The following is a 17621-nucleotide window of genomic DNA, read 5'->3' on the forward strand; positions in this document are numbered from 1 at the left end:
TTGAAAAAAAAAAAAAAATGAAAATTGTAGAAATTTTCCTTTTTTGAAAGGAAAGGACTAAAACTAGCCATCTCCCTTTAGAGATTTAATCATGTCCCACCTTGGAAAAAAAAAAAAAATGAAAATTGTAAAAAGAATGAATTGAAAAGTAAGAAATTTTCCTTTTTTGAAAGGAAAGGACTAAAACTAGCCATCTCCCTTCAGAGATTTAATCATGTCCCACTTTGAAAAAAAAAAAAAAAATGAAAATTGTAGAAATTTTTCTTTTTTGAAAGGAAAGGACTAAAACTAGCCATCTCCCTTTAGAGATTTAATCATGTCCCACTTTGAAAAAAAAAAAAAAAAAATGAAAATTGTAGAAATTTTCCTTTTTTGAAAGGAAAGGACTAAAACTAGCCATCTCCCTTTAGAGATTTAATCATGTCCCACCTTGGAAAAAAAAAAATGAAAATTGTAAAAAGAATGAATTGAAAAGTAAGAAATTTTCCTTTTTTGAAAGGAAAGGACTAAAACTAGCCATCTCCCTTCAGAGATTTAATCATGTCCCACTTTAAAAAAAATATAAAAATAAAAATTGTAGAAATTTTCCCTTTTTGAAAGGAAAGGACTAAAACTAGCCCTCTGAAATTTAACCATGTTCCGCATTGAATAAATATTCTGGCTATGCCACTGCCTAATGCAAGTTTTAACATCCTTTTGAAAAAGTAATCTTTCTTTTTGTGTTTTGATTCATTTTAATTGATAATCAAAGCATAAGACCGAATTAAAAGCCCAAGTTATGCTGATTAGCGATTCAAAATACTGGGGCATTTGGTATGATAAATAATTTCCCTGCTATTGTTAACCAGAATTGCAATCAACTACAATACAGCTTCTTGTTGTTTGGCTCCAAAAACTGCAATGTTTTGGGCTCATCAGTCTGAAATAGCCCATAACAAAGCTGAAGGTAAAAAAAAAAAAAAAACCCTCATATGGAAGCTGAGTATCTTCACACTGGTAGCTATAAAAATATTTCAGTGCAACAATCACTTAAACTGTAACAAGCTGTTGGGTAGTTGCCTGCACCTCTAGCAGACTTTAGAGAGGGAAAACAATGTTAACATAAGCTTGAGACTGCTGCTGAATTAGAAACCAGATTCCACAGTTTTGGTTTCACAATTTGTACCTTAAGTGAAACTGTGGTTGAAAATTTTATCAGTACAAATTTTGAAAAAGCTACAAAAATTGTCAAAACGAGAAGTAACAAATATCTTGGTATTTTTTTCTTAAAAAGAAATAATCCCCTTTCATATTTTAAAGTATTAAAACAATTGATTAACATTATTTTCTTCTCATAACAGATGAAAATGTTAATTTACAATCCTCATATATATAATAGCGAATTCACTGATTGAGTAACGCTCCTGACGTCATCAACAATGAAACTCGCGCCACAGCATGATAATTTGATAACATTTTCTTTCAATGTTCGACAATCAGGGAAAATGCTTTATTTTGACAAGGGCTGAACTAGATCCGAGATTTTACTGAGAGGACTAATTTTAGGAGAATGAAGAAACTAAGAAGTGGTAATGTGACCAGATTTTTCAAGCTAAAAATCAGGACACATGACGGGGGGGGGGGGGGGGGGGGGTAGAGTAGTTTTTTTTTTCTCCACAGGCTTAATATTTTATGTAACAGAAAAACAACTCAAATGTACCAATAAATAATTCAAGTAGAAAGTAATTTAATAGTATTGATGTAAAGAATATTGCATCTCACAACAAATTTATTAATCAAAATTATTATTTTCAGTTGTACTTGCTGTTAGAAGAAATTTTAAGAAGCAAATTCTTGTTGCCTTTCAGAAAATCAAGGAATTCTTTGCATGAATAAGAAAAGTTAATTTTAGTTAAAAGAAGACTTTTTAAAGTGGCAACTGATAATTGCGTTTTTCAGATGTCCCAAATTTTATTCACCAAGGAAAACGTTCTTTCGGGGGACTGTCCCGCCAAAATGTGGGACGTCTGGTCACATTAATTAAAGGATAACATTTTACATGGTGTTCTTACGTTTAGAGACGTACCGAGTAGCACTTTGGCCGAGTAGCCGAGTACCGAGTACTCGGCCTTTTACTACTCGGCCGAGTACCGAGTTACCGAGTAACTCGGCCTTTCACTACTCGGCCCGAGTTTCCCAGTACCAATTATGTTGAAAGAAGGACCACCGACATACACCGATGAATTTTGAACTTATTGAAATAGTAGTATAGGCCTCCTTGTCCATATAATAGTTTTTTAAACTAAATTCCTGCTGAAATTTACTACAAAATTTTGCAAAAATAATATTTTTTTAAATTAAAAATTAATAAATAAAAGGTATGACTTATCAAGTTGGAATTCAAACAAATTATACAAATTTATTCATTATTGGTCTAGTTCGCTAAACAAATAATATTTAAAAGCAGAAAAACAAATGTGCAGGAACACTGCAGACACGTTTTTCTGTGTTACAAGGATCGTCTTTTCAGTGCATAACATGTGAACTAAAGAATGTAAAGGCATACGACAAAAAATTCGACTTTTGCCGGATGCCTTTAAATCAACGAGCTCACATTTTGTGCATTGAAAAAGAAATTCCTCGTAACGCCAAAACACGTGTCTGCAGTGATCCTGCACTGTGCTTCTAACCTTGTTTTATTTCCTTTTATTTCTAAAGCTAAGGTATTTTTATATATCTTATTACTAATTTTAGTTTGTGTAGTAAAAATTCCATATTTGCAACAATTTTTAACAAAAAAGTTTTATTAACTTTCGAGACATTCGAACCAAGATTTATTCCATTAAAGTATTTCAAACTTCATTATTCTCAAAATTTAAATTTGAATTGTAAATGGTTGCAGAAAATTATATATGCTTGAGCTTTTTTGTAAATTTAATTATATATTCAATTTTTTGCAACTACTCGGTATTGGCCGAGTATCTTATCAAAATTTGGCCGAGTTCCGAGTACTCGGCATATTGGCCGAGTACCGAGTAGTTACCGAGTACTCGGTACGTCTCTACTTACGTTTACTGACAGCAATAAATCGAAAAAGCATTTAAAAAATCTAGATTGTATGTTGTATTTCTTGTGTGACGGAATTTAAACAAAACAGCGGGACTTTTTCGACAAAGCGGGACACTTTGGCAGGACATTCCTGCAGCGGGACAGTAAGACAAAAAGCGGGATGTCTGGTCACATTAAGAAGTGGTCAACAATTAACGCTATCTACCGGATTTTAGGGTTCATCCACTGGAGTTAGGATTAAAATTTCAACTATCAAAATATCACCAAACAGAGAATTGCTTCGTTCAAATGTAGTAGCAATTTTTACCCCGTCATACTTTGACGGCCGATTTTATAGTGTGACTAGCTGCGTTGCCCGGCTTTGCACAGTCCACCTTGCAAATAAAAGTTGGTGTCAAGTGACGTATATTCAACAATCAGTCGAAAAAAAAAACATCATGATTTCCCTTCCAAACAATGACGACAGATATTAAAATACTTTTAAGAAATTAAATCCAGAAAGATGGATTTAAAACGCGTAACCATGGGAACACAAAATAAAATAAGTTTAAGGAATTTAAATGCGAAAGAAAATGGTTCACAATTTGAATGGAATCGAGATTTCTTAAACTTGATTAAAAAAGGCTTGTAACTTTTTTTCCTTTTGAGATAAAAGCTTATTTTTTGGACCCATAGGTCGTGTTAGATCTGGAGTAAAAAAGGTCGCTTTTTCCAATGGAGTCAAAAAGAAAGCTGTGAGACAATTCCTTCACTTTTTATTGATTTATTCAATGAAGAAAGTAATGCCTAAATTTCAGCTAAGCCTAAAAAAATTCGAGCTAAAAACGCAAATAACTCCTGCCGTGATAAAGTTAGAGCATTGAAACAAATTGCGTAGAACGCGGAAAATTCATTCCTTTCTAACGATATGTAATATTAATATGTGCAAGTAATTTTTCACCCACTTATTTGAGAATTTATGTGAGAATTGGACGTAAATTGGAATAAAAAAAGAACTATTCATCGAACTTTATTCGAACTGGTCTGCAAACCTTCTCAGGACTTAAAGGAACAAAACTGTGAAAATTTCAGCGCAATCGGCCGGGTAGTTCTCCAGTTTTGCGAGTTCAAACACACAGACGCTTTTCGGGAACTTCATTTATACTATGCAGAGAAGTGGTTCTGAAATCGCCACTTTAAGTCCTTTGGCAGTACGAAACTTTTGAAGCACCCATTCACACAAACACAGCCATTCATCTTTAAAATGTAACTCAACACCGAGAAGTCTACTCTCATAAAAGTATAAAATTTGCTCAAGCAGTTGTATGGATAACAGTGGAGTCTATCTGAAATGTACATGTATAATCTCCCAAAAAAGAGACGAGTTAAAAATTCAACTTGGAATTTAAACTATGACAGGGTTTAAGAAAAACATAAAAACTCAGTAGTAGAACTTGTCCAGAAAAACGATTAAAATTGTGCGTTCTACTTTTGGCATCAGCCATAACAACATCCAACAATAGGTTTATAACTTTGGCGATGCAGATTGGACTTGCAACAGTTTAAACAATTTGACACGTTTTTATCGCAAGGTCCGATTGTCCCATCCTAGATGTGCAAGTCTCTCACCCAAATCAGACCACGGAGTGATAGTCCCGAAATTGAACTCCCAACGGTTGTCTTTCCCTGAAAAGAAAAAAAAAACTTAATTTGAATTTTGACATCTTGAATTCAAATTTTGTTTTTCGCAATCACGAGTGTGTGTATGTAGGCGTGTGTGTTTGTGTGTGAGGGGGGGGGGTGTTTGTGTGTACGGGGTATGTGTATGTGTGTGTGTGGGGGGGGGTATTTGTATGTGTGTGTAGGCATATGTGTTTGTGTCTGTGTGCAGGCAGGAATGTGTGGGTAGTTGTGTGTATATGTGTGTATGTATGCGTATGTGTATGTCGGCATATGTGTTTGTCTGTGTGCAGGCATGAATGTGTGGGTAGTTGTGTGTATATGTGTGTATGTATGCATATGTGTATGTCGGCATATGTGTTTGTGTCTGTGCTCAGGCAGGAATGTGTGGGTAGTTGTGTGTGTGTGTGTATGTATGCGTATGTGTATGTCCGCATATGTGTTTGTGTCTTGTGTGCAGGCATGAATGTGTGGGTAGTTGTGTGTGTATGTGTGTGTATGTATGCGTGTGTGTCATGGGTGCAAGTTTGGTGATGTGTTCAAGACGGAAAAATATTTCCAGCCTCTCCCCCCCCCCCCCCATCATGTGTGCCTAAGGAAAAATTTATGTGTATAAATGTTGGACATTTTAAATATGCCAGTTTTGGAATCTGTTTGATTTTAAAAATTAAGCTTTTGACTTTTATAACAACATGAACTTAGTTTAAATTGTAATATTTATGTTTTCTGATATCGTAACTCCAAAAACGTAAAACCTGCCAATAACGGGGGTCTGGGGGCTCTCCCCCAGATTTTTTTTTAAATTGAAATCCAAAAAACGCAATGATAGGCCATTTGGTAAAGTTCAGGGAAAAGAGGGATTCAAGGACTCTCTTAGATCAATTTTTTCAAACTGATAGTCCCAAAATCACAATATTGGGCAAACCTTCAAAAGTATTAGAAAAAGAGGTGGGGGGGAGGGGCGCTCTGAACTCTCCCGAAATTGAACCTTTAATAACGACATTGTACTCCATCTTCCATAACGTTTATACGCTTTTTGACTGCATTATTGAAGGGATGAAGTTCAGGAACTCTCCTTCGGCAATATTTCGAAACTGAAGTTACAAAAACGCAATTTTAGACGATAATGGATAATGTTAGTTGTAAAAGCATTCGGGGCTTCCGCCATTAGTCTATTGCCGATCGTAAACATATTTTTTGCAGCGATAAAATCGCTTGGGACATAAGATTTTCACTTTTTGCAACATAAATCAGATATGATCGGAAAGCCTACCCAAGGTAGCGCCAACAAACCAGAAAAGAAGGAAAGGGGGAGGGGGAAGGGTATAGGCGACTACTGGCACCATTCCCCCATACAGTCTTCATTTGAAAAAGAAGTCTTTATAAGATAGCAGGTGGTGAAATTAGCCATAAAAAACCACTTCAGTGAAGTAGATACATTTTTTAAACGAGGTACACTTTCCAGTATTCATTAATTTAAAAAAAAGCAATAGGGGAACTGAATGCTCACCCCCAGGGAGGGCCTTGAATCAAATCCCTCTTAAGGCACTCAAATATAGCCTAAAGTTACCTTTTAAATATTTCATCTTCGAAAATTTATCGGAAGAGAACTCCCAAACCCTTCTTCTGAATTCACCACAAATATTCTAAATTTGAGTTTTAATGCTTCAGTTTTCTAAATTTCTTTCTAGGAGCAATAACCCCCTTACCTACATACATGACTTATGACCGCCTAAAAGTTTTAATATTTTAATTTCGGAAACTTTTGAAAGAAGCTTCCTACTTCCTTCCCCTTAAGTCATCCAAAGATAGCCAAAACAAAGCTCTTAAAATTTCAGAAACGGAAATATTTCGATCTGGGCGACGGAATACCCACCCCCACCCCCTCCTCTTTGTGTTTATTAAAGGCACTGTAAGTTTGTGTTTAAGATTTATTTTTCTACTGAAAGACTTCAATTTCCAAAAAGTTCCGAGAAAGACCTCCGAATCCCCTAACTCTAAACTCACTCAACAATAGCCAAAACAGCATTTTAAAATTCAGCATGGAGAAATTTTCGGGGGAGAGAGCCTCCCCCCTCCTTGAACTCCTTCCCTTAAGTTCACTAAATTTAACTTAAATTTACGGTTCCCCCTTTTAATCACTGAAATTTTAAGAATTTAAGTTCTTAACTTTATTGAGAGAAAGTCTTTGAATTCCATCCTCTTAAGTCTCTCAAAGATTACTCAAAGCTGAGTTTCTGAATGCTTCAGCTTTGAATTTTTTTCTGGGAAGGGGACAACGGAACCCCAAGATGGTCTACAGTCTAAAGGTTCGCTTTTACAACTCCAGTTTCGGAATTTCGCCTAAAGAGATTCCCCCCCTCCCCTCTTGAGATTGCCAACGACAGCCTGAAAGTTTTAAGGCTTCAATTGCAAACACCTTTCAGGAGAGGATCTCAAATTCCCTCTCTCTTAAGAAATTTAAGTGTAGCCTTAAATAGTTTTTAATACTTCAGCTACAAAACATTTTCAGGTTAGAACACCAAAACCATCTCTCATCAATTCGCTAAATATTGCCTAAATTACTATTTTTAAGACTCCAGTTTCTGATTTTTTTTTTAAATTTCCCCCCTCCCCACTTTTACATCATTAAGGATAGTCTAAACATTTTTGACTTTTAAATTTTAAAGAGTTTGCAGAGGAAAAATCCCAAACCACTCCTAACTTCAAAAATGACTTTGAATTCAGTTTTTTGATATTTTTTTATGGAGACCTTGAGTAGCTTCCCGCCTCCTCTTAGAATATCCAAGATATTAAACGTTTTAGGACCTCAGTATCGTGGGTTAATTTCCGAACTTTTCCTCTTTGCAAGAGCTAGCTTTTTTTTCAAATTCGTGATGCCGTTAGTTTTTCTCGTTTCCTTTTCTCTCCCCCCCCCCCCCTCCTTCCATATTGAAAGACATTGGAATTTAGTAATTCCTCCAGTCTTAGAATATTTTACCAGCAACATGTCAAACATTCAGGAACAGTTGCTCATCGGTGTTTCAAACCAGCTTGAAATCCCTAACCCCCCCCCCCCCCCGATTCTTTTCAAAATTCCCATTTTCATTAAAATCTTTGAAGTCCCTGATAGTTTCCGTTTTGCCTGGGGCATGTGGACGCCCTTTGCTGTGGCGTAAACATTTCATCCCGTCAGCAATCACTCTCAATCGGTGATTCAGATTTAACTCTTAAGACATTTTTTGCAAAAAAAAAAAACCCACAAATGAAAAAAACGAAAGGATGATCAAGAGAAAAGGCTAAATTTTCAAATAGAGACGATAAATCAGGGAGAATAGTGAGCAACTCCGCGGTCTGCAATGCAGTGAGTTGGAACTAACAAAGCAACCTAAAGCAAGTCAAACGGCGCGAGTCTAAAGCCACTCCTCCAAAAGCACGTTGCAAACAAAACAAAAACAAGCCCATGGCGGAAAATCGAGAGAATGTAGATGTAAATTCGTGGTTATGGAACGGTACAGTAATTAAAGTATATTTTTCAAATACTCAATTTTTCTTTTTTAAGTAACTTTTTAAAACTGCAGGAAAGTCATCGAAGTTCTTTCCGTCCCGACCTCCGTCTCGGAAATTTTGTCCAAGACGGAAATCCGTCCTGAGACGGAAGGTCTTGCACCCATGGTGTGTGTTTGTGTGTGTATGTGTTTGTGTGTGTATCTGTTTGAGTGTGTAGGTGTATGTGTGTATAGGTGTATGTGTTTGTGCGCGTGTGTGTGTGTACGTGTGTGTATGTATGCGCGTGTGTGTAGGACATGGATGCAACCTGGAGACGGCTTTCGCTGTAGGAGCAGCATCGTGAGGAGCCGGTCGACGGGGACAGGGTGCGGAGGGTGGCGGTGGGAAAATAAAATGATAGGACATCAAAACAGTCAAATGAGAACAATAAGCAATCGTGATTGCTCAAAAAATCTAAGAACATAGGGGAAAAACACATTATAAAAATGATAAAAGTAATTCAATGTAAGAATCGGGCAGTTTTGCAAAAATGTAAATAATTCAATGTAGGAAATTTTAAAAAGTTCTGACAAATAGTTATTTAAATTTTAAGAAAATTAATCCAGTAATTTCTCTAGTGATTAATAAATACAAAAGTTTTTTAAAAGATAATTTGAAGGACATATATAAAAATGCAACAACATTTGCTTTTAAAAAGTTCACTTTTAATATAATTAAATACACCAAACTTCATTGTTTTTTACTTTCTTCTATATCTAATATATAGAAGAAAGTATTGGATTCGTGCAAATTTTTGAATTTTGAGGGATTCGAACGTTTTGAGGTGTGCCGAGTCCATTTCAACCATTTTTGGAAAATGTCTGTCTGTCTGTGTGTGTGTGTCACGTATGTGTGTGACCGGTTTTTTGTGGCCGCGCTACAGTAAAAACTACCGCATGAAATTGAACCAAATTCGGTACACATGTGTGTCCCTATGTGAACTTGTGCCCATTGGTTTTTGGCACAAATTCCTCCAAGGGAGGTGGAGCAATGAGATGTTCTTGAGTTTTGCGTGCCTGCTATTCCCCAGGAAGTAACTGGAGGAATCAAACAAAATTTGGTCTATATGTTGCCCTTAACAGGTACAGGCGCTGATTTGGTCAAATTGGTGTGACCAAATTTTTGTGTCAATAGCTCAAATGGGGGGTGAACTACAAAACGTTTTTTGTCATCAATTGTGACTGCTGTATCTCAAGAAATAATGAACAGAATCAAACAAAAATTCATCGACAAGTAGCCATTAGAGGGTATAAGAGCTGATTCCATTTTTGTGTCAACAGCTGAAAAGGGGGTGGCACAATCAAACATTCTTTTTTTTCCATTGTGAGTGCTATATCTCAAGAAATAATGTTACGTTGTGGATGAAATTTGGAATAAATGTGAATCCATATGTAAACAGGCATTGGTTCAATTTTTGCGCCAATTGCTCCATGGGGCTGTTTTTTTTTTATTTTTCTGTGAATTAAAATAGCTTTATAATTGCAACAATAAGAAAGATAAATCGCAATAGACTGTCGTCTGCGTATTTCACGTGATTTTAACTGTTGGAAAATGACCAGAAAATTGTGATGATTTGAACTTTTTAACTGGTTGCCATCTTTTGTTTGTTAACAAATAAATTTTTGTAATTATTTTAAGCAAGGCTTTCGAAATAATTTTCAATTTTCATTCTTTGCTTTGCTTTTGAGATAAATTGGGAATTGGGATGGTCATCAAGTTTTGGCATGTGTCATTTTGTTTTTTTGAGAATATTGCTTCCTTATCAAGCATGGGGAGGGATTAGAATTATAAGAAAAATGTAGAAGAAAATTTGATGATGGCCACAACATACTAGTTTACTTTTACTGTAAATATAAAACAAATATAATAAAACCTATTGAAGTACCTTAACTTGAAGTTGTGACCTGGATTTTAAATCAAGCTAACTATTGGCAAATTAACCTAACAACATTGGGATATAGTGTATGAAATGAAATGAAAGAAAGGGGGGACTCAACAAAACCAAGCACTCTGCGACCAGAAGTCTATTGTACTAGTCCCCAAACAGAAGTCTTAAAACATACTCGTAGCCAGGCGTGGTTCTTGTTGTAGGTGGCCGCCTAGGGCAGCAGATTTTAGGGGCAGAAAATTTCGAAGTTAAAACAATTTTTTTTTTAAAGGATAAATACCTGTTTTAGCTGTTATAAGATTCTTAGCTTCAATGCTAAAAATAATTTAATTTATAGAGTGTGTACCAGTGTTGGGATTTTCAAGACATAGTTGTAAATTTAACTAGAAATTCAATTTAATTTTAGAGGCGGCAAGTTGCATGATTTAAAGATCTTTTGAAAATACAGTCGGACCTCCATATATCGAAGTAGCGAATTGGCGGAAAAAAATTCAATTTATAGAAATTTCGATATATAGAAACGATCTTATTTTATCATAAAAATCTCGGAAAGCATTAAAATTAAAGCTAATTTTCGTGCATGAAACCCAATTTTTTAATTTATACGAACACAGCATTAAACAAAAGTTAATAACTGAAAAATTAACAGAAATTACAGTTTTGTGCCTTCATACATCTTCATTCTTTGGCAATTCAGCTTGATTCGCAACATGAGGGGATTTTCGTTTTGACAATGTAATCGAGAGAAAAGTAAAAAATCAATCTACTTAACTCTTGAATGATTTTTACTGAAGCTAAAAAGACTAGGAACGATAATCAACAGACAAAAGAGATAACTTGAAACTGATTTTACAGTGTTACTGGTTACAACTAAGATTTGAAACAAACTTGAGGGAATTTAAGAACTCCAGAACGGAACAACGACTTAACTACAAACCCCTCAACCCCAGATTCCTTATGAGTTCCGTAGCAACCTTTAGTGAACGTAATTTTCTCCCCTAACCTTCATTTTTCATGAGACAAGCAGTCTAAAGTGGAAAAACAAATCTACGAATGTCTCGAAAAAAAATTCGATATATAGAGATTTTTTCGATATGTAGAAACAATTTTTCTATGCAATGAACATGTAAATTTGCTGGGATTTCGATACATAGAAAATTTCGATATGTGGAAGTTCGATATATGGAGGCTCGACTGTACTGATATCTGTTTCAATGCTATAAGATGCACGACTTTAATGCTAAAAAAGATAACTTAAAGTGAGTATCAGTGCTTGGATATGCAAAACCCATTTTGGAATTTAAATAAAACTCACTTTAATTTTAAGCACTTTACTATTATTTTTATTTATATACTATTCAATGGGGGTGGGGTCACTTGTCAATGTCGCCTAGGGTGGCAAAACTACTCGAGCTGGCCCTGCCCATAGCTGAAGCAAAATTTAGCAAACACTTAATAGGAATGTTATGAACCTCCCACCGTGAGAAGACCAATAGCCCTCCTAATACTATTTCTGTTAAGAAGCCTTTTGAATTTTCGGTATTCATGTACTATAATAGCATTTATTTTCATGAGGCTTTAGTTTTCGGTATTTTCGCGAGCCTGTCATACTAGTGAAAGTTTAAGCCTTGAGAAATATTTTTGTGATTCATATAGCATTCACAAAAATTTCAGCTTCCGAAATTACTGATATTTTCATTTCCGTGAAATTTACGGCTCACAAAAATAAATGCGTTAATAGTGATTTATTTTTTAATATGCATCTCAAAAAATTGCTTCCAATATTCATGAAAATTTATACGCATGTTTAAGTCAAAAAAGTTATATTAAATTTTACATCTTACTATACAAAAATCATTATTTAAGTAGCAATTTTATTTCTTAGAAGATGTTGCCAAGAACTCAGCAAAAAAAAAGACATTCAATTTTATCCAATGGGGTTGTTTCTTTCAGTCAAACTTAGTACTTTTTGTCACTGAAAGTGATAGAATAAGCAAAAAAATAATAACATGGACTCGGGAAAATACTTTCATTTTCCCAACAGTTATATTTTAATTAATTTTTTAAATTGTCTGATTTTTCAAACAAGGGGTGGTCCTGATGACGTCACAAATGATGCACTTTGCCGCATCTTTCTACTACGTTTCCACGTTATGATAATCAAGCAGCGAATTACAATTGCGCTCTACGCTTGCTATCAACCATATTGTTGCCAAAACACGTGAGTAAAGATGCGAATTAAATATTTTGGACCATGAATGGCATTTCATCATTTGTGATGTCATCCGCAGAAGCCTTAAACGATGAAAGAGCACCGATTTAAGAAATTTTTTTAAAATATTAAACTTAAAGAAATTATCTAAAAAATGCTCAGATTCTATGTTTTAAAACATGCTCTTTCACAAAAAAATACTTTTAAAATTTTGGAAACGACCCCATTGTCACCAGACAGCAATTTCTAGTGTGCTTTAAAGTTGTCATATTTTGACTTTCATTAACAGTTCTGGAGCTTGGATACACAACCATATAGTGATTCAAAAAATTAGCCGAAGAGGCAAAACATTTCAACTTCGCAGGGATAAGGCCGATATCTCAATGGACAAGTATAAGGGGGCATGGCTTTGTTTTGCCTCTTTCAGCAGCCAATAGCCAGAGACTGCAGCTCCTTCTATAGTTTATTTGAACTGTGAATTATAACAATGCTGGAATTTTTTGTTTATAATTCGTGAAAATTAAATATTTCACTCATATTTAGTTAACTTTACCGATCCACTAGGTTTTCTTATGCATCAAAAATTATAAATGTTCAAATTTTAAATCATTCAAATTTACGAAACAGAACTACATTAAATGAATGTGATCTTATCTTCATAACAAAATATATGCTATGTATTTTACTTACGGTTGGTTGTTATTAAAAGCATATAACAATAACGGCACAAGGTATGAACAAAGTTAATTTAAAAAAAAAAACTAAAAATTACCAGGTGGCAATCAGCTAAGTTTTATCAAGAAAATCAGCATTTACCATGGTCAACTCTCGATAACTCCAACAGTCGCATCATTTAGGGGAGTCAGGAGGGGGCAATTGACCCCCCCCCCCCCTCTCTTGGCTTTGGGAAATCAACACTATATTTCCTTGTATGTGGGTGTGGTTTTTGCTGTTTTTCGATAGAATATGTGTTGAGTATACCCTCGACCCCCCCCCCCTTCCCAGAAAAAATTTGAAATGATGGGCCTGCAAGGGACTGGCTAAAAGCTTCAAGTTATGGGAAGTTCCCACAGCCTCCTCAAGAGTTTGGTACCCGGTAAAATCTTCCAAAACAAAGAAATATTCAAGTTACAAGGCTGCTAGTTATCGAGAGTCGACTACATTTCAGGGAAAATTCATAATAGTACATTACAGCCATTTGTCCTCTGTTGAATAAAGCTGAAAAACAAAGTTTTACTTGTGCATTGTGTAATGTGACCAGATTTTTCAAGCTAAAAATCAGGACACATGACGGGGGGGGGGGGGGTAGAGTAGTTTTTTTTTCTTCCACAGGCTTAATATTTTACGTAACAGAAAAATGCAATGAATGAAAAGAATTTATTTTCCCCCGTTCGCCGTCAACACCTGATGCTTAACAGTTCCTCCTCTTCAATCCAAATCATGGTGGAGGTAGTTCAGCGTATTAAACATTAAAGAACAACATATTTTACATGGCGTTCTGACGTTTACTGACAGCAAAAAATCGAAAAAGCGTTTAAAAAATCTAGATTGTATGTTATATTTATTGTGCGACGGAATTTAAACAAAAAAAGCGGGACTTTTTCGACAAGGCGGGATAGTAAGACAAAAAGCAGGACGTCTGGTCAGATTAGCATTGTGTTATGTAGTTTAAATACTTACAGACCTTTTATTTTAATTGCACTACTCTTGCTTTTGCTATCGAAGAACTGGATGAACTGGCTTGATGAGTTGATTGATGTGAAATGAGAGAAGAAGATGAAGTGAAACCAGCATCACAGATCTCACATACGAATGGCCGAGGCTGAGCATGGGTCAAGACATGCTGAAATTAAAAAACGAAAACAATTTTTTAGAACACATACCCAAAAACTATCATTTCAGTGGCTAGAGTTTTGAATTACTCTAGTTCAGGGGTTCTCAAACTTTTTTTACTTGCGGCATTCTTCAAAGAATTGGAATTTTTCCCTAGTCTGTCCCCATCATGTACATACATATCGAAATTCCCCTCCGGGGTTTGAAAGCCTTATCTTATATCTTTAAACGAGCAATTCTTGTGGGTATTTATATATTTCGTATCTCGAAAACGGCTCTAACGATTTGGATGAAATTTTGGATTTAATTATAGCTTTGCATTCTAAGTTCATCTACATCAGTGTTTTTTCAGTGAAAACGCGATTTTTTTTACAAAAAACAGTTTTTAATATAAAGTCTAATTAAGTTAAGCCTTGAAGTAAACTGAATTGATGCATCAGGCAGACGATTTGCAACCATAACAATGAAAGTTTGTCTCTTCTCGCTTTAAAATTTTAATCTTGCTTAGGGTTGCCACGCTTGGCATATATTGGCCACTTTGGCTAATTTCAAACACACTTGGCCGAAAACAAATTCAAAAGCATTATGTAAGGCTTTTTTCTTTTTTAAGTGAAACTATTGCTTGACTGTCCTATTTTATTTTATTTATTTATTTTCTTTTTACACTTCAAATAGTGCAACATGTTTTTTAAAGCGCGCATCTAAATTTTATTTCGAAGAAACGTATGTCTTGAGACTTTATGTTTTGTTAAGACAGTTGTTATCATTTGTTAGAATGGTTTGTGGATCATCAGTTTGGATGGATACCATGCTGTATGTAGCATTTTCTGACCAACTAAACTAAAAGTACTTATTCAAAAAGAAAATCTCGATTGGGATAAAATCGTGAAACGCATCATAGTATGAAAGGAAGTATTCGGTTAAAAACCGATTTCACCATAGCAAAACTAAGGTCAAAATATTTTAATTACTGACAAGAAAATTGTATAGTGGAAACAAATGTAACAGATAGTTTAAAGCAAAATGTTGATTTAATTACATTCAGAATCTTCTTTGTTTGGTATTTTAATGTTATAAGAAGGTCGAGTGCTTAATATTTCGTTAACGTGAAGCTTTTCAAGTATATTTGGAAAAGTATTGAACCTTAAACACGAGTTGACAAAAAATAGTTCTTTTAAAGCCGAGCGAGGCTCGGTCGTCCAAGTACTTGAAATTAATGTATTACCAATACAGCAACAATGCTAACTTTGCGGGAGAGTGGAACTGTAAGTTTTGTTTTTGAAATGTTCGATAAATTGACCTTTCGTATTGCGGCAGGTATCAAGTCTTAAGCCTAATTTTTGTTTCACTCTCTGTAACATGACACGATCAATCTTAGAAAATGCAAATGTGATCTTCTGGTGCAAATCTTGCAAAACTCGTTGCCCCTTGGGGCACAAACTCCTGATTTTCGATGTAACACCATAAAAAAATCGCTTGGAGATAGGCCAGGAGAGTTCAGTGGCCACGGAAGAATGTGGTTGTTGGCAGCAGAATCTTGTCAAATCCAACGACTATGAGTCTGGTTGCTGAGGAAAGGTAGTGTTTTTTTTTTTTAAAATAAGTTAATTAAAAAACACAAACTTAATTTTTCAATCAATAGTTTACAGAAGTAGAACTCATGTCACAGTAAAATGTATTTATTGGCATAATTATTTCTCAGGCAATCAGAGTAAAAAGAATTTGTTTAATAGTGATTTGACTTGCACAGAAAAAAAAAATCACACTCAGAAACAAGTAATTGAATTGAATACGAGTTTATAAGGTTATTTTCAATAAAATCTATTATTACTTTTTTTTTTAAACTTTATAAATAACCCTTTACTGCCCAATGTGACTCTGAGGTCACATCAAATTTCATCTTTATTTCCCTATAGGAGCGTTATCACTTTGTTGACCAATATGAAACTTTATTGGTACAATATACAGTAAAACCTCGTTAAGTCGTCAGTCAAGGGACCAAAAATTTTTGACCACTTATGCGGAGTGACTACTTATGTGGAGTGGGAAATTAAGGAAGAAAAAAAAAGCCTTACAAATATCAATGAATAGTAGTAGAACTCTGAGAAAAACAATAACTTATCTAATCAATTTCTATAAATTAGTGGAAATTTTAAAAAGGGGGAAAAATACTAATAATAGTTACTTTTTTATTTTCTCTTACTTATACATTACTTAATAACAACAACTTATTTTAATGTAGTTACGTGCATTACTACAATCCTTCAATGTTGACTGATGAAGTTGTTGCTTACGGAAAAGAATCATCTCTTCTAACATACATCAAGCTTTAAATCCTGTGTTGTAGCTCCTTGAACGGATGCAGTGGCACCGACTCCATAGGGCTTGAGGGGGCCCAAGCCCCCTCAATAGTTTGTTTTGGGGGCAGAGCCCCCTCAATAATTTAAGAACATTATTTGTCATATTATGGTTTCTGAAATCACAAAAATTATGTTGGTATTTTTTACTTTCCTTGTTTGAAGATAAAATACATTCAGTAATGAATTAAAACAAATAACTATTGCGGTAGTAAGCAGGTTAATTGAAAACGAGTGGTGTGAATAATGATAGTGTTACGGTGCTGAGAGCACTCATAGAATTTGTCAAAGTGCGCGAACCTTCGGGTGAAGTCTGTCACTGGCGGCGGCGCTTTCATCTGATCTGGAAAAAATATATCAGGATTTGATTTGTACATTAAATGGAAGGCGTGATAGTTTTCTTCAATTATAAGAGTTTGTAAAGTAATCTGTATTAACTTTTTTAACTCTATTAAAGCAATAATTTTGAGACATTATTTTTATTTAATGAACTCTGAGCCTTATTCAAAGCAAGCTTAAATTAGATATTTCACTTATAGTAGTCAAAGTGCGACAGCAATCTTTTATGCTTTATTCTTTTAATGATAGTTTAGATTTATTTAAATATCATTTCAATCTTTTCAGAGCTATATATTCACTGTTTTGTAGTAGACTAAAAGCATAATTATTACTGTAAATTAAATTAGCTTTTTACGAAAATACCATGCGGGTTTTTTTTCTTTTTTCAAAGCCAAAAAATGTTTTGGCTTGTCGAGTTTCTCAAAGTATCGATTTATTGAGAGTCTAGTTTTTGGGGTTCTAATGTTGATCATATATGACTCTGAAATGCTTAAAAAACTTTAAAACTCGCTATTTTTGTATCTCAAAGTTAGAAATTTTCTCCTGGCAAGACCTCCATTATGGCACTCTCCTTCCAATAGTTGTTATAAATCAGTGCCACTGGGAGTGCCTTTCCATGCAAGTCAAGTGCACTACCTTGTATAGTGCCGTAACCTAGCTATGGCACTGCATGGCTCCCCACAAAATGGAACTGTAAAATTGTCCCTCACTTAAGGCAAGTGACATGATCTAATTGAAGCAGAAAATTTGTGTTCCA

General features: G+C 34.8%; 1 protein-coding gene across 1 annotated transcript in view; it reads right to left on the minus strand.

Moving 5' to 3' along the window:
* Positions 1-4609: 4609 nt before the first annotated feature.
* LOC129235099 (uncharacterized) overlaps positions 4610-17621 on the minus strand; it is a 42010-nt gene continuing 28998 nt past the window's right edge. The window contains 2 exon segments of the mRNA XM_054868784.1: positions 4610-4713; positions 14064-14178. Of these exon segments, the coding sequence (XP_054724759.1) occupies positions 4610-4713; positions 14064-14178 (219 nt within the window).

The sequence above is a fragment of the Uloborus diversus genome, chromosome 2, assembly GCF_026930045.1.
Source record: "Uloborus diversus isolate 005 chromosome 2, Udiv.v.3.1, whole genome shotgun sequence".
NCBI lineage: Eukaryota > Metazoa > Arthropoda > Arachnida > Araneae > Uloboridae > Uloborus > Uloborus diversus.